This window comes from Carassius auratus, linkage group LG30F, assembly GCF_003368295.1.
Source record: "Carassius auratus strain Wakin linkage group LG30F, ASM336829v1, whole genome shotgun sequence".
Taxonomy (NCBI): domain Eukaryota; kingdom Metazoa; phylum Chordata; class Actinopteri; order Cypriniformes; family Cyprinidae; genus Carassius; species Carassius auratus.
Genome location: NC_039294.1, coordinates 2,346,243 through 2,367,973, shown reverse-complemented (window position 1 = coordinate 2,367,973; position 21,731 = coordinate 2,346,243). Strand labels below are relative to the sequence as shown.

The 21,731-nt window shown below is 38.3% G+C and overlaps 1 protein-coding gene and 1 long non-coding RNA gene across 2 annotated transcripts in view; both read right to left on the bottom strand.

Moving 5' to 3' along the window:
* LOC113068021 (uncharacterized) overlaps positions 1 to 21,731 on the bottom strand; it is a 45,821-nt gene that overhangs the window by 18,023 nt on the left and 6,067 nt on the right. The window lies entirely within an intron of this gene.
* On the bottom strand, positions 17,469 to 18,494 carry LOC113068019 (cystatin-B-like). Its single transcript, XM_026240574.1, has 3 exons — positions 18,329 to 18,494; positions 17,858 to 17,965; positions 17,469 to 17,620 (listed from the first exon to the last, which is right to left on the bottom strand). Exons 1-3 carry the CDS (start codon positions 18,395 to 18,397, stop codon positions 17,483 to 17,485), a joined length of 315 nt encoding a protein of 104 aa, XP_026096359.1. The 5' UTR covers positions 18,398 to 18,494; the 3' UTR covers positions 17,469 to 17,482.

The window sequence follows — 21,731 nt, the reverse complement described above, 5'->3', positions numbered from 1 at the left end:
ACCAAGTTCATAAATTATGTCACTGATTTGGGAAGAAAAAACACACACAAAATGACATATTTTCAATATAAAAAGTAATTGTGGACTGGATATTTGTTTTTTACCTTTTATGACAGTCTTGGGCATGTCAAAGATTAGTAACTGTAGATTAGCTTTGATGTATTGTTAGTTTTGTGCAGCATTAGATTTTAATTTTTTCTCCCTCATTTATTGTTGGTGGCTGTTTTTGTCCCATTGACTTCCATTATAACGACATTTTTTGATTGCAAAGCCATGACACCATATAATCATGCACTCTTGGTTGTTGGTGGTTTTCCCTGTTGGGAAGAGGTAACATTTGTTATTTTTACAGTTGATCACTAGGTGGGACCATTAACCCTTTAGGCCTGTGCAAAAAAAGGCTTAGTTTCTGGCCTGTATATAGAGTTATATGGAGTTTAACAGCAAATTATAGTGTGTGTGTGTGTGTTTGAGAGAGAGAGAGAGAGAGAGAGAGAGTGTGAGAGAGACCTTTGTTTACCTTCCTTGATGTATCTGAAAAAATCCAAATATGCACCTCATGCTCTCAGAACTACATGGACTAAACAATAAAAAAAAGAAGTGTGTTTATGCACCTGCTGACTTTTGATGGTGAAAAGAACGGAGGGCCTATGTGTGAAATGCTTGTCTTTTCTTGATGGTGAAGCCAGTTTAAAACCTTTAAATCTTATAAAAAAAACTACTTTGAACATAATTGATTATGGACCAAAATGCAACACCAACTTCAAATAAGCAGCAACTCGCTGGAGGGGTCAAGCTGCATAATCATTTCTAAAACTCTGGTTCAAGTCAAGCCCTTTCTCATATTGCTTGCTGCTCTTCTCACCATCAAATGACCAGAAGGATGGCATGCAAGTGTTTAAATCCATGTACTGTTTTTGTTTAGTCTATACTTATCACCACCATTAAAAGGCAGCAGGTGCATAAATAAACTTTTGTTTACTCCATGTAGTTCTGAGAGCTGAGGTGTACATTTAGATTTTCTCAAATACATCAAGGTAAGTGCGCAAAAGTCTCTCTCTCTCTCCTACACACATACACACAATATAATTTGCTGTTATACTCCACATAACTCTATATACAAGTCAGAAACTAAGCTTTTTTTTGCACAGGCCTATCTAAAGGGTTGATGGTCCCACCTAGTGATCAACTGTAAAAAATAACAAATTTTACCTCTTCCCAACAGGGAAAACCACAAACAATCAAGAATGCATGATTATGTTTCATGGCTTTGCAATCAAAAATGTAATTATAATGGAAGTCAGTGAAAAAAAAAAAACATCCACCAACAATAAATCAGGGGAAAAAAAATTTATCTAATGCTTATAGCAGTTTAATTGAGTGAATGTTTTCATCCCGAACATAACGAAAGGGTAGTGAATTTGAACAATGCACAAGGGATACATAATAATTTTTATTTGGCACCAGCCGCAATTAATGTTGACAGCTAGCAGGAGTGTGGTGGGGTGCGAGGTCTGTTTTGACCAATGGATGGAGACCTCAAGGCAGTGGCCTTAATGCTTATCTGAAGATTTGTCTTTATAGATTACAGTTTACATTGTACTTACTGAAGTACACCTCTGCATGCAGACACCCAACTGTACAAATTCATTTATAGATTTAAAACCCAGTCCTGAACCGGGAGAACCATGTTCTGCAGAGTTCAGTTCCAACACACTTGCTTGGACATTGCTACTGATCCTGAAGACCTTGCTTAGCTTAGGTGTGTTTATTTGGGGTAGCTAAACTTTGCAGGACACTGGCCGTCCAAGAGGAGGACAGAGAGTCTTGACATTAGCATTTACATTCAGTGCATGTGATTTATCAACACTGAGTACATCTTAAAATGTACAGCTCATGAAAAATGGACAAACAGATGGACAAATGGACAAACATTAAATGCATAAACCAGTGTGAATAAAAAATATATTAAAATACATTTGGAGGTATGTTGAAAAAGCCAGAATGGGAAGTTTTAAAGTACAGCTTGAAGTGTGAAGTTTATTCTTGTACACAGATATGGCATATTCATGGTAGTACACATGAAATTAATGTATTTATTTGCCATTTTACGTAAATAGAAATCCTGTCTCCCCCTCTAGTGGACATTAAGTGTAAGACCATCATTGCTCAGATAATGAAAATCACTAGGATTTTTTGAGAAGGAAATTTGGTGAAACATTAAAATTTTAGTCGTTGTCAATTACTCTCATAATAAATGATAATAATGTTCAAATATATGTTGGCTTTCTCAAGGCCAACAAAGAAGACTAAAAGAAAAACCATTCAATTTAGTATGTAATAAAACGAATATTACTAATTTATTTCATAAATTTAACTATAGTAATTTTCCCAATTAATTATTAATGTCACACACACCTACCTAGTGCCTTTTGACTTAAAAGATGAGAGTGGTAAATGTTACAGACATATTATCATGGAACTGTTCAGTCTATTATTGATTTTTATTTCCACTTCACTTTTATCCCAGGAGACAGAACTATTTGCACTGTATTTACAGTGGGACAATATTCATACAATACTATAACCTAGAAATAATTTAAAGGCGTGACTTGCAAGTCGCAACAACGCGAATTATGTGCGCAGCAACATCTGACTCAAATATTATGTTAATTAACAGTGAGCGGTGGTTTCAGACACTACTCTTATAAGACTCTTATTCTGAAAGAATGTAAGATCGAGTTGAAGGCGGAGCGATCCGACCAATCAGATGAAAGGAGCGTTTCAGCTCCGCCCACAAGTGCGAATGAAATATTGAAGCCATAAGCCGTTTTTTAAACCCAAAAGGACAAAATGAGAAATCAAGTCAAAAACTCATTTTCCGTTTGTTAACCTAGATGGAATAACGAATAAACGAGCCATTTTCCCATTTCTCGTTATTTAATTCATGTTCTCTCACTTGAATCCTCTTGAGTTTTTCGTTTTCTGTTTTTTAATTTGAAACGGATTTGGAATGGACGGAAGATACCCTGATTATTCTATCAATGCTGCACTGTCTTTTGCATTTCTATGAGTGCCTAGAATAAAGCAAATAAAATAAATAAAGAAATACAATGACAAAAAATAGGTTAATGTACCTATAACCTGGTTAGGAATAAAGTTGGTTCTTACCTGATAAACCATACTGTATTAGTATCCTTAATTTACCTACAGCAGACCAAAGCTGAAATATGATGGTGTATGTGGACTCATACAAATGTCATACGATGATCTACTATGTAAGTTAATTTTAAATGTTTATTTTTTTAGTTTCTTTGTATTACCAAATTGGTCTGGACTGGTTTTGTTTCACAGACTTTCCACTTTTTGCATGGCATATATATATATATATATATATATATATATATATATATATATATATATATATATATATATATATATATATATATATATATAAAATATTTTTTTTATTTAATACCTTAAGATGTTTTATGGTACTAAATTATATTTTCAGAATCAGAGGAGCTTTATTGGATAGTTATTATAATCCATTTATAACCTGTTTACCATTTTTTTTAGGCCTGAAAACAAAATTTCCAACTTAAACTGCTGTACATTTTGAATGCTTTGGAGCACAGACTTGAAACACAAATTCAAAACACAAAATCTAATTTCCATGATTGGTAATTTTTGACCCCAACCAGTATAAGTGGGACAGTTTTTTTTTTACCTGTAAAGAGATGCTGATTCAGAGATCTGAATTTGACTGGATGTCGCTTGTTAAAAATGATTAAATATGAAAAGTTTAATGCCTCTACACACTTTTGTTTTGTTCAACACTCATATAATGACACTTGACAAATCTAAGTGTCTTTTAATGCAACAGAAAAATTAGTGTTATGAGTGATCTGTTCATCAGTAGGTGCATCTCAATAAATTATATGTTGTGGAAAAGTTCATTTCACTAATTCAACTCAAATTGTGAAACTCGTGTATTAAATAAATTTGATGCACACAGACTGAAGTAGTTTAAGGCTTTGGTTCTTATAATTGTGATGATTTTGGCTCACATTTAACAAAAACCCACCAATTCAAGATCTCAACTAATTAGAATATGGAATATGGTATATATCAAAACACCTGCAAAGGTTTCCTGAGCCTTCAAAATGGTCTCTCAGCTTGATTCACTAGGCTACACAATCATGGGGAAGACTGCTGATCTTCTGCTGAGTTGTCCAGAAGACAATCATTGACACCCTTCACAAGGAGGGTAATCCACAAACATTCATTGCCAAAGAAGCTGGCTGTTCACAGAGTGCTGTATCCAAACATGTTAACAGAAAGTTGAGTGGAAGGAAAAAGTGTGGAAGAAAAATATGCATAACCAACCGAGAGAACCGCTGCCTTATGAAGATCGTCCAGTGAAATCGATTTAAGAATTTGAGTGAACTTCACAAGGAATGGACTGAGGCTGGGGTCAAGGCATCAAGAGCCACCACGCACAGATGTGTCAAGGAATTTGCTGAACCACAGACAACATCAGAGGCGTCTTACCTGGGCTAAGGAGAAGAAGAACTGGACTGTTACCCAGTGGTCCAAAGTCCTCTTATCAGATGAGAGGAAGTTTTGTATTTCATTTGGAAACCAAGGTCCTAGAGTCTGGGGGAAGGGTGGAGAAGCTCAAGTTGCTTGAAGTCCAGTATTAAGTTTCCACAGTCTGTGATGATTTGGGATTAAAATCATCTGCTGGTGTTGGTCCATTGTTTTATTTGAAAACCAAAGTCATTGCACCTGTTTACCAAGAAATTTGGAGCACTTCATGCTTCCTTCTGCTGACCAGCCTTTAGAAGATGCTGATTTCATTTTCCAGCAGGATTTGGCACCTGCCCATACTGCCAAAAGCACCAAAAGTTGGTTAAATGACCATGGTGTTGGTGTGCTTCGCTGGCCAGCAAACTTACCAGAGCTGAACCCTAGAGAGAATCTATGGGCTATTGTCAAGAGGAAGATGAGAAACAAGAGACCAAACAATGCAGATGAGCTGAAGGCCACTGTCAACGAAACCTGGGCTTCCATACCACATCAGCAGTGCCACAAACTGATCACCAAAAAGGAAAGCAAAAAGAGCCCCTACCAAGTATTGACAGTGTTAGGGAGTAACTAGTTACATGTAACAGCATTGTGCTGACAAACTGCCTGGGAGCTCCTCAGTGGTGAAACTACTCCTCCTTCAATCGGTGGTGAACCAGGTGGAACAAATCTTCCAGGTAATCTGACCGTGCCAGTACCTGGCTTTGTTGTCTTTAGACCGCACTCAAAGGAGCATTTAAGGGACCACAAGACCAAGGAAACCATGTTTGTCATCAAGGTGACTGTGCAAGACCAAGCCTTCCACAATACTGTGAAGGACAGCCGGTAAGCGCCATATTGGCCATGTTTAGCTAGACTGCCTTAAGCAGTGCAGTGCTAATGGTACTCTGGAAAACACAAACTCTTGAACTCTTGTTGACTTTGATAGGACTTTTGCAGTGGTATTTGTAACTTCAAATGTTGTTTGTGGGGTAACCAAATTCCAAATTCATTGTTTGACAAAGAATGTGTTTGAAATTGTTAAAAGTAATTTCAACTTTGTGAAAATCTTAAAAAACAAAGTTCTTAATTCAGTTAAAAATGTATAGTCTAAAATTATTTGGCTAAAGATACTTTGTTAAAAGATAAGAAGGTTCTGAAAATTAAAATAACAATTGATTGTTTTGTAAAGGATATATAGTTGTGTGGCTACAATGATGCCTTAGAATAATTCTTTACTATGAAAATACTTCTTAAAAGTGGAAACCTTGTATTTTGTAATGACAGTACTGTGTTTATCTGAGGTGAATGTGAAGAATTGTTTAGTTTGGCTGTAAACTCAAATAATAACTGGTATTTGTCATTTCTTTTGAGGTTTTTCACCTGTTTACTGCTATCAAGGAATGGTAAATAAAAGACAAACAACTGTTCCCATGGCTGTTTATTGAGTGAAATCCAGTTAAAAGCTTCATGTGGAGGGATTGTCCTTTTCAAGTGGGGAATTGCACAAGGAAAAGATCAGAACTTGACAAGCATTATGTAATTTAATTACAAAATAAGTGTAACTTTAATCAGTTACAGTTACTAAGAAAAAATGAGTAATTAAATTACAGGTGCTTATGTAATTTGTAATTATGTAATTTACTAAAAATTTCAAGATTACAAAGGGGATTACATTTCAATATTTCACACATCCATGTACAGATTTAATAGATTTTTTTCCCAAATTGCACAGACTATTCTGAGACATGCGACCCTATAATTTTCACGATGCAAAATCATAGTCTGGTTCGTAGAATCCAGTCATAAAAATTGGATTGCTATTGCCTAGCATGGATGGAATATGCCACATTTTGGACAAATTAATCAAAAGTAGGTCAGTTCACTTGAATCAAAGCATGATATGGACTAGTGTCTATGAATATTAAGCCGCAAAAGACAATATGAATCCTGCACGTTCTGAGTGTCTGTGGAAAATAGGCACGGACTGGACATCGGGAGAACCAGGACTTTTCCCGGTGGCCTGGCAGTCGATTTGTTCTGCTTTTTTAATATTATTAATTTATAATTACTGCCGAATGTACTAAAGCAATAATTTCAGAATCCGCCATTCGATAATTAAATCTCTTAATCATGGATCGGTTAGTCGTGACTCGCGTACTCAGAGTACTCAATGCGAGAGAGAAAGACCGGAGTGGACTGTAGCACATAGCTGAAGCAGAGAAGCAAAACGTTCCAAGGTTATGAATGTAACCCTAGTTCCTCGAAGGAATGAGATGCTGCGTTGAATGCTTTGGGGAACGCCTTTGGCGAGACCGACTCTGAATATCGCATGCAATCTGTCCAATGGAAGGGTGTGACGTCAAGGCCAGGGTGACGTAGCGTTGCAGATGTCCAAGAGGGACACTCCTGCTGAGAAGGCCTTAGAGGCCGCAATACCCCGAGTAGAGTGAGCCTTGACTCCCAAAGGAAGGGGAAGACCAGAGGACTCATAGGAAATATTGATAGCCTTGACTATCCAACGACTTAGGGTCTGTTGAGAGGCAGAAAAACCCTTTTTAGGGGGACCATAGCAAACAAGCAATTGGTCTGATTTTTTCCACAGCGCAGCTCTGTGGACATATGCATCCAGCACTCGAACTGGACACATACAATATAGCTTTTCCTGGTCTGGCTCCCAAAAGTGAGCAGGGCAGAAGGCCTGCAGTACTATGGGTTGTGACGTGACATAGGGAACTTTAGAAACATAACCCGCTCAAGGTTAAAAAAATGCTTTGGTCATACCAGGGGCAAAGTCTAGGTAGGTAGGGGCCACCGACAGAGCCTAAAGATCTCCAACTCTCTTTAGACAGGTGATAGCCAGTAACAGGGCAGTCTTAAGAGTCAGATGTCTATCTGAGCTATCATGTATTGGCTCAAATGGAGCTTTACAAAGAGCCTCTAACACCACAACCAAGTCCCAGGGGGGAACACGGGACCATACTGGAGGCCTCAGCGCACCATGAAGGAAACGTGTAACTAGGGGGTGTCTACCCACTGACTGATCATTGAAAGAGACATGGTAAGCAGCAATGGCTGCCACATACACCTTTAAGGTGGAGTGAGTTAACCCCGCAGAGAGCCTTGCTTGGAGAAACTCCAGAACTGTACCAACTAGGCAGTTAACAGGGTCAAGCTAGCGATCTCTGCACTATAAGGTGAAGAGTTTCCACCTCAGGGCATACAGTTTCCTCGTAGAGGGAGCTCTGGATTCGAGGAGGGTCTCAACAACCTCGGTTGAGAGACTGGATGCTATGAGCTGTGCCCCCTCAGGGGCCACACCCACAGTTTCCACAGTTTTATCTTGCCCTGTGCCTGAGAGAGTAGATCTGTCTATGGCGTTATTTCCTTGGCAAATGTCGAGAGAGCATTATTGTAGCTCGAAAGTACATTAATATAATGCGCGAGTGCGAATCTCTCTGCTCGCACGTGGGAACTGGGCGCGCGCTCTCAGATACACGTTGCTCTTGTAAGAATTTTCACTGGGCTCGCTCAGAGAGTATGCCTGCACTTAAAACGTGTTCAGTGCAATCGTGAATCTCTCCACTTCGCTTTAAGTAAGCATGTATGTGCTTAGACTGTGTCCCGTGCGTTCGCGCATGGCCAAGTACTCATTTCTTTGATTTCTTTCTCTATGCTCTTGGCATAAACGCTGTCAAAATGGCAACAACCAATCAGAAATAGGCTTCAATGACTGACCAATGAAAACGCAACATCGTACATGGAATCTTATTGGTTGATATTGAACCGCACATGGAACACATGGAATAAGTTCACTGAAGTTCAATCAAGATGAGCCGAGATGGATCCGCTGAATCGCCGATCTCAGGTAACTAATTTTATTTGTTTTGATGTTAAATATGTCAAATGTATCTTAGAAATGTCTGGGAAGAGGGTGATTGGATTATTTTATATATAAATTACCTAGACTGTCTATCTGCACGTACAGACGGCCAGGTCTGTACCATAGCGTCCAGTCCCAGAGGAGCTGGATGAACTAAAGAGAACCAGAGGGGACATTGCAATGTCTCCCGAGTCGCAAAGAGGTCCACCTGGGCTATGTCGAATGCTCTCCATGGGAAGTACTTGATATTGGCAAGCTTTGCCCCCGAAAGTGAACCTCAGAAACTTCCTGTGTTGTGGAAGGATGGATATGTGGAAGTATGCATCTTTGAGATCTATCTCTCTATGGTGAGCATTTTGAACTTCAGTGATATAACTGAGCGGTTCAACTGATGTAAGTCAGTCCAAGATTGGACGCAACCCCCCCATCTTTGGGACTTTGAAATACCGACTGTAAAATCCGGATTCCCTGTATTGTGGTGGCAACACTTCGATGGCACCCTTCCTTAATAGGGTATTCACTTCTTGTTCCATAACCAGAGCCTGCTGGGGGCTGACTAGTGTCGGTGTAACCCTGTTGAATATCGTTGGTGGATGGCCGAACTGAATGCAGTATCCTTTTTCTACCGAACGCAGGACCCACTGAGATACATTTGGCAGTAGTTTCCACTTTGCTAAATAATCTACTAAGGGAATCAGTCTCTCGGGACTGACCTCTGGTGTAAGAGGCCCCCGAAGGGGCGACGAGCGTCTCAGCTCCGCTATGCTCACGGGCGAACATAACTGAGAACTGCGCTCACTTGAAGCCGCTGTGCCCTGAAACTCTAGCAGGGTTGGCAGACCCACCTCCCGAGGGCACTGAGTTGAGACACGCACCGTATACTGAGGTGGACTGCGCTATATTCCAGTAGGGGCTGCCCTCTGTATCCCTGAGCCTCTGGCTTCAGGATTTCTTTGTGGAGGACTTCCTGGCCTCGATGATTGCCCGAGGGTCTGTTTTAGGCTTGGAAGTCCCCGACTGAGGGCCCTCGGTCCCGGCGTGAGGGGCGCACGAGCGGCGACACTCTGCTTCTGTGCCTCCTGATATGAGGAGCTGATTTTTGCCGCCTGTTTGCATGCCTCCTGGAACCTGTCGACGACAGTATTGACTGTGTCGCCAAACAGGCCAGACGGCTGAAGCGGGGTGTCCAAGAGGCAGACCCTGTCTCGTTCTTTTATTTCTGACATGGTCAACCACAAATGCATCTCTGCAGCCACTAAGGCTGCCATAGACCGCCCAATAGCGCGAGCGGTCTCGTTAGTGCAGCTGCCGCTCTCCCTCAGCAGAAGCGGGGGCCAGAACCGCTGGAAATGCCCCTCGAGAGCTGACACAGCGTGCTTCGATCCCAGGCAAACCACGCATAGACTGTGTGTATCCCCACTCGTAATGTAGCGAGGGCAGGGAGGAACACACAATCTATAACGCGATTGCCCCTCATATGCTTAGTCTTAGCCTTACTCTTAGGCATATTGAGCTGCTCTTTATTTTGAAGACAGACAACAATAAATAAGACTAACAGGACAGACTTTTGACATGCACACACAGAGCACTTGCTGAAATACGCGAAGCTAAAGCCAGCTGCGTGGCATGTGCTTTTATAGCTTCCTGGTTTTTACGTCACCCCGCCCGTGACGTCACGTCCTTCCATTGGACAGATTGCACATGATATTCAGAGTCGGTCTCGCCAGGGCATTCCCCAAAGCGTTTGATGCAGCTTGAGTTCCTAAAGAGGAAATACTGTTCAGGATTTCAAGTGCAGGTCAGTTTCAGCTGTAAAGATGCTATTGTAGTTATGTATTTGTTCACTTAGTCAAGGAGCAACAGCACATTGCTCACACTCACTCAAAATACTGTATAAACGACATCATTATTATCTATTGTAATGTTACAGTAATTTAGCTGAAAAATAATCAGATTTCATTATAGGTTTAGGGGGAGCTACGACAGACAACTACACAATCCTTACGGAAATTAACGTTTTAATATTTTACTATAAATCCAAAGAAAAAGGTTACTATTGTTAAACCATGCCACAAATTAAAAATTAATTTACAAATTAATTTATTCAAAAATAAATACAAATGGTAATCCATCTGCAAAAACAAAAAACAAAATAAATAAATAAAACATGGCTGAAAAGAAAAATGGAAGTGAAGGTGCAGTTCAGGAGAGAACTTTTAATTATTTTGCATGTCTCTAAACTAAAGATTTAAACCTTTTTTTATATAAGGTCCAAAGATTTTTTTTGTTGTCCATGAATTTGTTTGTATGAGTTTGAGATTTTTCCGTCTGAAAATTTTTCGTAGTCCGCCACTCGTGGAAATTAATGGCAAAGACATGCGGTTTCATTTACTATACACAGGCCTACTGAAGCTCGCGGTGTTTTCAACCTTTGCCGCCTCAATATATGAACACATGAACACATAAACATAATCTCTAGAACTGCTCTGAGTCACTTCATGACCATTTAACTTGTTTTGAGAAAACTATCATCAAAGAGACAGCAATGTTTCAGGAGTTTAGTACAGAGAATAGGACGTATGCTTATTAGATAACCATATTTGAGTTGATGTATATGCTTTTATTTATTAGTTTTTAATTATAACTATTTTTTCCCCCAAACCATTGTTAGAAGCATTGTTTGTAACTATGCAAAGATTTGGTTTCAAAAACAGTTTCACTGAACAATTTCTTATGATTTTAAATCTGCATTAAACTTCAGATCAATCTCAAAGTAAAAGAAAGAACTAAAGTCTGATTTTGATCATCTTATTTAAAGTGATGAAGGATTTTGAAAGTCTGACATTGTTGAGCACTACTGTAAGGTTAACCCTGCATGGTGTAAATGTTTGAAAATGATTAACAGTTGCAAATAATTATTAGAGATTTTAAAAGTAATCATTACTTTAATAAAGTAATTAAAAAACGTTACACTACTATTACATTTTAAATAGGGTAATTTGTAATCTGTAACCTATTACATTTCCAAAGTAACCTTCCCAACAATGAGTATTGAGTACATGTACAGTAAATGAACATACTTTTAAAAAGGCCAACAATTCACAATTGTTTTTATATTTTTTAATTGGCCTAAAGAAATATTCTAATTTGTTGAGATTGGTGGGTTTTTGTTAAATGTGAGCCAAAATCATTACAATTAAATGAACCAAAGACTTAAACTACTTCAGTCTGTGTGCATTGAATTTATTGAATACATGAGTTTTACAATTTTAGTTGAATTACTGAAATAAATGAACTTTTCTCACATTAAACATTAAAATTTATTAAGATGCACCTGTATGTGCCAGATGCAACAAAATGAGTGAACGAGTCAGTCTATTGTTCGTTATCTGGCTCGGCTCGGTGTTCATCACAGCAGTTCAGTCAATGTACTGTTTGAGTACATGAATTACTCCGGGATATTGGTTTGTTTGAACTCAGAGGGAGTGTCAGCCACATTAAACAAATTAACAGCTTAAGTCATTTGTGGATTAATGTGTATTAGAGATGCGAACCGTTTAAAACGATTCAGTTCGATTTGGTGAACTGAATGATTCGTTCGCGAACCGGAAATCCAGCTGCTTTGATTTGAACTTTCTCTCACACAGACACGGAAGAGAAGACAATGCTGAATAAAGTCGTAGTTTTTGCTATTTTTGGACCGAAATGTATTTTCGATGCTTAAAAAAATTCTAACCAACTCTCTGATGTCACATGGACTACTTTGATGATGTTTTTCTTATCTTTCTGGACATGGACAGTAGACCGTACACACAGCTTCAATGGAGGGACTGAGAGCTCTCGGACTAAATCTAAAATATCTTAAACTGTGTTCCGAAGATAAAAGGAGGCCTTACATGTTTGGAACAGCATAAGGGTGAGTTATTAATGACATATTTTTCATTTTTGGGCGAACTAACCCTTTAAGGCATTTTTCATTGTTTCAGATGATTGATTGACATTAGAAGAGATCAAGAGACCTTTCTTTTGCAATTTATTCACACTCCCATAATTTATTTAGTCCCTTCTAGTTATAGAAATTAAATGTGGGAGACCTTTTACACATTTGCTCCATATTTTCTCATCATACATTCATAATTTGAATCAGTATAATCTTGTGCAGCCAATTTGCTGCTGCAGGGACCCATGACTCCCCCAGTCAGGGGTGCAGGTCCCGGTCTGTGTGGTTCTGTCCCTCATCCCTGAATTCTTTTTTTCTACGAGTAGGGCTACACTGGCTTTGGAGACCAGGATCTTATTCACCATCCATCAGATCCAGATGAAAGCACTCAAGACATCCCGCTTCTGACACTGTCAGAGACAAAGTCTGTTGAGATATTATTCATGAAAGAAGGTCAGACAGAGAGCAGTGAGAAGAGCGAGAAGTACAAGAATAAAATCTAAAAAAAAAAACTGCTTTTTTTTTGCAAAGCCTGTTATTATAAGACCCAAATCTACAAACCACAATATCCACTGAAACAGGAAGCTATCAGTGGTATTAAGGAAGTTTTTGAGCCATGACTTGATATTTTAAAGATCATATTTTCTCACCCTTTTATATGGACCAGGAAGGATGCTATCTGTTTCTACCTGGCAAATAATTTGTTATATTTTTATACTTCTGTAATCACGATAAGACAGCGTTTTTATGCTCTTTCTTGATATCTTCAAAGATAAGTGGGTTTATTGTTTTACTGTGAAAAATGACTGTGTTCAGTCTTATCAGGAATTTCAGCTTTATACTTCCTTGTAATCTTACAATGCATTGCAGTGCATGAACACTCTGACTTATCTTTAACTTAAGCTGGGTAATTAGTTTCATAAACTATAATAGAGTTTCATTAGAAGCAACGTGTGTTGACCTCACCACCATACTGTGCTTATATTATAAAAGTTATTATGCCATTTTACATTAAAAAAATAAAAAATAAAATAAAAACCTTTGACTTCCTCAATGCCTTTGACACTGTGAAGGACGGATCAGATATTTATTCTACGGTCATCATCTGATCCATTGTGTGCAGGTTATGGTTGATGTAAAAACAGTTTTTAATTATGTTAGATGGCCATTTATGATATTCTTCTCCTTCACTTTAGCTGCACACAGAATAAAAGGCATAAAAATACTGGTGGCTTTACATGTTAGTCAGATGCAGTGTTGTAGTCGAGACCAGCTCATTCGAGTCCGAGTCCAGATCGAGTCCAGAGAGTGTCGAGTCCGAGACAAGACCGAGTTCAGAAAGGGTCGAGTCCGAGTCAAGACCGAGTTCAGAAAGGGTCGAGTCCGAGTCAAGACCGAGACCAGAGAGACTGGGTCTGAGACAAGACCTAAAGAAATCTTCAAGAGTATATAAAATTTTTGGTGGAAACAATAAAGGGTAAAAGGGCCACATAGTATGTCGTGTAAAGGAAATTTTATTAGTATTATTAATTGTTACTTGTTAATATTAATTGCTCATTTTCACATAACATCGTTGTACCACTATACACATCCATATAACCTTTCTAGTACACATAACATTACTGTATGACTCTATATTGTAATGCTACATAACACTTCTAGTACAAGTAACATTACTGTACCACTATACCTGTAAATGTTCAACTGTAACAGCTTTTACATAACTTTTAACCTTGAAGCTTAACTAATGACTGCTAATATCCTTACAATGTCTTGGATTATGTGCACTTTAGATGTTGTGAAGATTACAGATGGGCATAATTACTTTTCAAAAAAATAAGTGAGGAGACCATCCTGCTACCCAACCAAGCACGATGTGGTCTCATGATCAATCCACCCCGACTAAAAACTCTCTCTACTGGTGCAGAGGAAGCGGGGACTGACAACATTCACCATTTTATCACTTTCTGTAACAGCAACGGATAATCTAATGCTAATTTCCCTGGATGGTGCGTTTTAATGCAGGGTAAAATACACACTAGTCTAAGTTTTTTTAGTTATGGAGGGCATACACACAAGAGCCGAGTGACTGTCCAGGAAAATTTCATCCAAAAGTGTGTATGTGCCAGGGGAAGAAAGCTGGTTGAAATGCCATATAAGTTCAATGCATTCTGTCAGACATTGTTTTTGAGGGGGAGATGTTTAGTGTTGAGACAGTCAGTCTGTGTCTGTATTCATTATATAATTTAATTAAACAATATTTGTTTTTTTTCTGTGACCATTTTGTCCTACTTTGTAAAAATAACACAGTTGAGAGAAATAATGTAGCAATGTGGCTTTCTGGAAAGCGGGGTCACTACAGGCGGATGGCAGGAGGGTAACTTAAGGCCGGTGACACACTGGCTGCGTGGCGTCTCTACTGCGTGCCAGAAATGTGGTGGCTGCTTCGCGTTTTCTGTGTCTTTACACACCAGAAGCGTGCCTGCACGCGGCGCTTGGCGCGCTGCTGCGGCTGTAGGTGACATAGAGGGAGGCCGCCAAAAAACCAGGCTCTTGTCTTCATGACAAGTTTTTTCTCAACTTCATCAACTTTTTTTTTTTTTTTTTTTTTTTTTTTTTTTTACACCCCTACTGATAGGACACCGTCAACAGTAGTGACGGCAAGATGGAGTATGTTTGACAGATGCAATATTTGAAAATCGATCATTATTAATTTATTTTTAATAACATTTATATCTGAATTTATGCCAACCTATAGACTTTCAAATATCAAAATGTCATGAATTAATATGTATTTGTGTACAAAATGACATATAAACATATTTCCTAGTATATTTTGCCTGGAAACGCTTCCAACATGCACGCGTATCGCGTGAAAAATAGGCATCGGTTCTATTTCTAGCATGCACGGGTTTTCCGCGCGTCTCACGCAGGCAGTCTGCAAGCTCTAACCTGTTAACATGGGAGCCGAATTAAAAACAGACACGCCATGCAGCTGAGACGCTTGCACCACGCATCCAGTGTGTCGCTGGCCTAACGTCTCACGTCAAAAGAAAATCACCAGTCATTGGATGTGTCAATCATACATCAATTTAAATAAACATTAACATACAGTAATAATCATGAAATATTTTGATTGGGACTCGAGTGAACTCGGGCATAAGTCCGATTCCTAATATGTTCGAGTCCGAGTCAATACCGAGTCAAAATGCACACGAGTCCATGACAAGACCGAGACCATTAAAATACGGTCTCGAGACCGAGTCCAAGACCGAGTCCGAGTCTCGAGTACTCAACACTGGTCAGACGTTTCCTTCCTGCATTATAGTTGTAGTTCTTGGTTGGAATGAGCTGCAAGGTGGGCAAGACTTTATTCTGACAGTCAAAAGTAAGAAACCCCTTTAATCTTAAAACACAACACAATGCAATGAAATGCATAATTCAGAACATGGGGGAAGACTTCAGCATGGAATGCATATCTCCTGTTCTCCAACAAATGCACTGGCTTCCTATTAAAAAGAGTATTGAATTGTTTATGAGTAGTTCAATCAGGACCACTTCCGTCGAGTATATTTATGACAATTAGAATTGCATACAGTTAGTGTTGGCGGTATGGTTATGTTCTGGGCAACACTCCACACGCCTGTCCATGCAGCCATGCTTGGACAGAGTGGGGAGAGCAGCAAGACAACCCCCCCTGTGGTACAGAACAGAACCATTATAAGCATATATAATTACAACTCACATTACATGAGTTGTAAACAAAATTTGATAGAGACTACTTCCAATGAAGACACTGTAAAGAAAGAACAAGTTAGATTGGATTACAGGTTCAGTTGGTGGAGTTGGGGTTGGAGGAGGGAGTTAATTGCAAGCAGCAATGCGATAGAAAAGACACTGAATAATGGGAATTTAAATAGACCTCAGGTGATAGGTGTCAAGACTGGATTGGTACACGTCAGGAACAGCTGACTGTCAGCTGATGCAAGATGACTAACGTGGCCTGACTGAACTAACGCGATGCTCGATGGTTGTGTATCTTTTTAATTTTATGGATTCCGATTATGATTCCGATTCCAATTCAGCTTATCGATTTTGGCCCAAAACAAATTTTTCTTCAGTGGACATACAGAGAACGGTCCGAGAACGGACACAAATCGTAAAACATTAATGAGAATTTTGTGCAGAAAAATATTTAAAATGGGGGACCTTCCTTTAAAGTAATCATTTGATATAATGTGCTGATTGTGATTTTATATTAACTTTACATTTTACATTTAAAAATAGCTGAAATGTATATTATATCTGTCATTAACATTAACTGTATTCCACCTCAATAGCAGCAAAAGTGTTTTGCAGTTCAACATGAACATGATAAATACATTGTGCCTAACAATTACATATTTGATCTAAATAGTATGGTCACTTTGGTTTTATCACGATTGGGTGGGATTTGTCGAGATAACCTGGCAACCCTGGCTGGGGGAAGCACTGTGCATATGGCTAGACCCAGAAGGCATGCTGTCATTGAACATCAAAAGTTGCTGATGATTCTGTCACTAATGCTCGTTACAAAATAAAAGATGCAACATCTTTGAAAAAAAGGTAATCTGTAGTGTTGGCCGCGGACTTTTGTTTAGTAGGCTATTCAACCTCAACGAAACTAATCATACTAATCAACTAATAATAATAAAAACTTTTTTCACACAAAATTATTTTTTATAGGGCCATCAGAGAAGGGCCCACCACTGGAGAGATTGCGTTATAAAAACTGTCCTATTGATGTACAAGGAGAGCTTTAGAAGGAAAAACAATTGTGACAAACACAAACCTTTTCCTTTTGTGTGCCATTTCATTGAAGTCGATAAAATCTTACAATTTTATTTTATATTTAAAGAATTTGCAATAATGAGGACTATTTATGTTCATTAATTTCAGTGTAAAACATTTGTGAAGTGAGTTTGATATTATTCAGTAAACACACTGACACTTGAGTGTTTGAATACAGAGTTTAATATTGAAGAATTTCAACAGTTCCTCTACAGCTCGTTGAATTTGACAATTCTGTTTCTGTATTTGGTTAGATGTGTTCAGAAGGGTTCCAGAGGTTCATCGAAGGTTTTAGGAAACTTGAATCCAGACAGTGTCAGTTTTCCATCATTACAGGGAAGAGCCTGATGTATCTTCGCATGAACACACACTCCATCATCCCTTCCACCAAGAAACACCTGATGGAGAAAAGAGAGAGAAATCAACACTTTACAAGCTCAGTGACAGTGGTCGACTACATTTAGGCATGTCCAGCAATGCTACAAAGTGGAGAATAATTTAGTAAAAAGTTCTCAAAATTAAGAAAATCTAATGCAAATGCAGGAACACAGATGGCGAGCTGAAATGCTTTCAGTGATGAATTCACAAGCTCAAAATCCATAAAAGAATACAAACAAACAAAAACACTCACTTACCTTGACCACATAGTTTGTTCCATTCACAATCTGAGAAGAATAGACCGAAGGAATGTAAACCTTTGAATCATTTCCATTCACAGCTCTGTCCTCAATCGATTTCCTCATCTGAATAAACAGATAAACATTATTATAGTAACACATTACAATAAGGGACATTTATTAACACTTAATGTAGTGAACCACATTAGTAAACAAGTTAATCTATATATTTAGAAATGCTTTGAATATTGTACATCAGTTTTAATGATTTCAGAGTTTTCAATAAAGGATTAATCCAGAATGATTACTAATCTATATGTTATTAAAGCTGAATTTATTGCAAAAGGCAGTTACATATATATCATTCATACAATGCAACATGGATATAAAAAATATTTGAAAACTAAACAACCCAAAAACTAATAATTAATTTAAAACAAACAATATTACAGCTCACTAGTTAGTCTAGGAGTGATTTGTGTCTCATACCTCAAGGCAAATCTTTATCACCTCTAGAGTGACCGGTTTCACTGGACTCCAGGCTCCACACATTGACATTACTGCAGTGTGCTGATGATCAGAGAAGAGAAGAGGAGAGTTAATCAGTCAGTCTGACTCCCAGAACAACAGTGTTGCACTTTTAAAGTTAAGATCACATGACCTGATGAATTGTGGGAGGTGTTGTCAGACATAACACAATATAAATGGTTTCAAAACGCATGTTTTCGTAATTCCTTTTTTAAGAGGTTTGAATGTTGTTGTTTTTTTATTCTAGTTAGCTGGTATTGATAAATTAAGATACTGTTGGTCGATTTTGTTCTCATTAAGAGTAAGCAATTCTCAAAAAGTATTCTGAATTCTGAAATACTCTTACTGTATACTGTATGAAAAGTCTGAAGTTTTTCTCTGACTGGATGAAACCAGCAATTAAATTCCAGGCTGCAGCAAAGTCAGATTGTGCAGAAGAATCATCTGTTTCCTGTGGTCTTGTCCCAGTCATCGTCTGAGACAAGGTCTTTACAGGGGATCTGTATCTGGGGCTCTAGTTGTCCTGGTCTCCGCTGTCTTTCAGGGTTTTGAGAATGCAGCAGACGTGGGGGGTTTTAATGTAACAAGCTCATTCAAATACTGAGGAGCTAAACCATTCAGGGCTTTATAGGTAATAAGCAAGATTTTAAAATCTATATAATGTTTAATATTGTGCCAGTGCAGTGTTGACAGGACTAGGCTAATATGGTTCTAGTAAGAACTCTTGCTGCTGCATTTTGGACTAACTGTAGTTTCTGTATGTTTGTAATGTTACCTTGAGGTAATAAACGCATGGATTAACATTTCTGCATTTGACATTGAGAACACTGGCCGTAATTCAGATATGTTTTTGAAATGGTAAAATGCAGTTTTACAAATGCTAGAAACTTGGATTTCTAAGGAAAGATTGCCATCAAACAGCACGTCTAACTGATGACGAAGAATTGACAGAGCAGCCATCAAGTTTTAGACAGTGTTCTAGGTTATTACATGTTGAGTTTTTAGGTCTTATAATTAAGCCCTCTGTTTTTTTTTCTGAATTTAACAGTAAGAAATGACTTGTCATCAAGTTTTTTATATCGACTGTGCATTCCGTTACTTTTTCAAATTGGTATGCTTCGCCGGGCCACAAAATATAGAGCTGAATATCATCAGCATAACAGCGAAAGCTAACACTGTGTTTCCTGATGATATCTCCCAAGGGTAATATGTAAAGCATGAAGAGTAGCGGCCCTAGTACTGAGCCTTGAGGTACTCCATTATGCACTTATGATCGATATTATACCTCTTCATTCACTGCTACGAATTGATGGCGGTCATATAAGTATGATTTAAACCATGCTAATGCACTTCCATTAATGCTAACAAATTTTCTATTCTATGCAAAAGAATGTTGTGGTCAATAGTGTCGAACGCAGCACTAAGATCCAATAACTCTAATAGAGAGATACAACCACGATCAGATGATAAGAGATGGTCATTTGTAACTCTAAGGAGAACAGTCTCATTACTATGATACGGTCTAAATCCTGACTGGAAATCCTCACAGATAACATTTTTCTCTAAGAAGGAATACAATTATGAGGATACTACCTTTTCTAGTATCTTGGACAGAAAAAGGAGATTCGAGATCGGTCTATGATTAACTAGTTCTTTGGGGTCAAGTTGTGTTTTTTTTGATGAGAGGCTTAATAACAGCCAGTTTGAAAGTTTTGGGGGCATATCCTAATGATAATGAGGAATTAATAATAGTCAGAAGAGGATCTATGACTTCTGGAAGCAACTCTTTTAGGAGCTTAGATTGAATAGGGTCTAACATACTGTACATGTTGTTGGATTAGATGATTTCTCCTATTTTAGAGAATGAGTGGAATTGTTCCTCAGGGGATCTATAGTGCACTGTCTGATGTGATACTGTGGCTGACGGCTGAATGGTTACAATTTTAGAAGTAAAGTAGTTCATAAAATCATTACTGCTGTGAATTCTCAGCACTATAAATACTAGCATGGTAATAATTTGTTTTGCTCAAGTCAAGTCTCAAAGATACTTTCTGAAGGAAGGATCATAAAGAAGGATAAATATGTCACCAAGAGCATGAAGTATACAAGATACAAACAGCTACAGAGAAAACAGAAAACAATAAAAGAAGGGAGCAGAGGCTCTAATAATAATAATAATAATAATAATAATAAAAAAAAAACAGTAATTCTAGCATAAATGAGAAATGAAAAAAGAGGTCCAACTATAATATACATACAGTGGGGATCGAAAGTTTGGGCACCCCTTGCAGAATCTGTGAAAATATGAGTAATTTTCAAAAAATAAGAGAGATCATACTAAATGCATGTTATTTTTTATTTAGTACTGTCCTGAGTAAGATATTGTACATAAAAGATATTAACATTTAGTCCACAAGACAAGAACTGCTGAAATTATTAAAATAACCCCACTCAAAAGTTTGGGAACCCTTGGTTCTTAATACTGTGTGCTGTTACCTGATGATCCTCGACTGTCTTTCTGTTTTGTGAGGGTTGTGCATGAGTCCCTTGTTTGTTCTGAACAGTTGAACTGAGCAGCGTTCTTCAGAAAAATCTTTAAGGTCCTGCAGATTCTTCAGTTTTTCAACATCTTTGCATATTTGAACCCTTTCCAGCAGTGACTGTATGATTTTGAGATACATCTTATCACACTGAGGACATTTGAGGTACTCAAACACAACTATTTAAAAAGATTCAAAAATTCACTGATGCTCCAGAAGGAAACAAGATGCATTAAAAGCTGGGGGGTGAAAACTTTTGAACACGATGAAGATGGCCAAATTTTTCTTATTTTGTTGAAATATAATTGTTTTCCATTTAGTTCTGCCCTTCGTAAGCAACAGAAGATACTTGTATGTTTCCCGGTACACAAATTAAGTACAATTTACCTTGATCTTCAAATTCCAAAAGTTTTCACCCCCCAGCTCTTAATGCATCTTGTTTCCTTCTGGAGCATCAGTGAATGTTTGAATCTTTTTAAATAGTTGTGTTTGAGTACCTCAAATGTCCTCAGTGTGATAAGATGTATCTCAAAATCATACAGTTGTTTCAAACATTTACTTTTTATTTTCACATTAGATTGCGATTAATTACATCCATCCATCCATCATCTTCCACTTATCCGGGGCCGGGTCGCGGAGGCAACAGTCTAAGCAGAGACGCCCAGACTTCCCTCTCCCTAGCCACTTCTTCTAGCTCTTCCGGGGGGACCCCGAGGCGTTCACAGGCCAGCCGGGAGACATAGTCCCTCCAGCGTGTCCTAGGTCTTCCCTGGGGCCTCATCCCGGTGAGACGTGCCTGGAACACCTCCCTGGGAAGGCGTCCA

What these genes read in the sequence shown, in the direction of transcription:
- LOC113068019 (XM_026240574.1), bottom strand. Translation starts at nt 18,397, where the DNA reads ATGTCAATGTGTGGAGCCTGGAGTCCAGTGAAACCGGTCACTCTAGAG. An exon ending in TGATAAAGATTTGCCTTGAG is followed by an intron (nt 17,966 to 18,328) that starts GTATGAGACACA and finishes CTGTTTATTCAG; the next exon opens with ATGAGGAAATCGATTGAGGA. An exon ending in GAACAAACTATGTGGTCAAG is followed by an intron (nt 17,621 to 17,857) that starts GTAAGTGAGTGT and finishes TTTCTCCATCAG; the next exon opens with GTGTTTCTTGGTGGAAGGGA.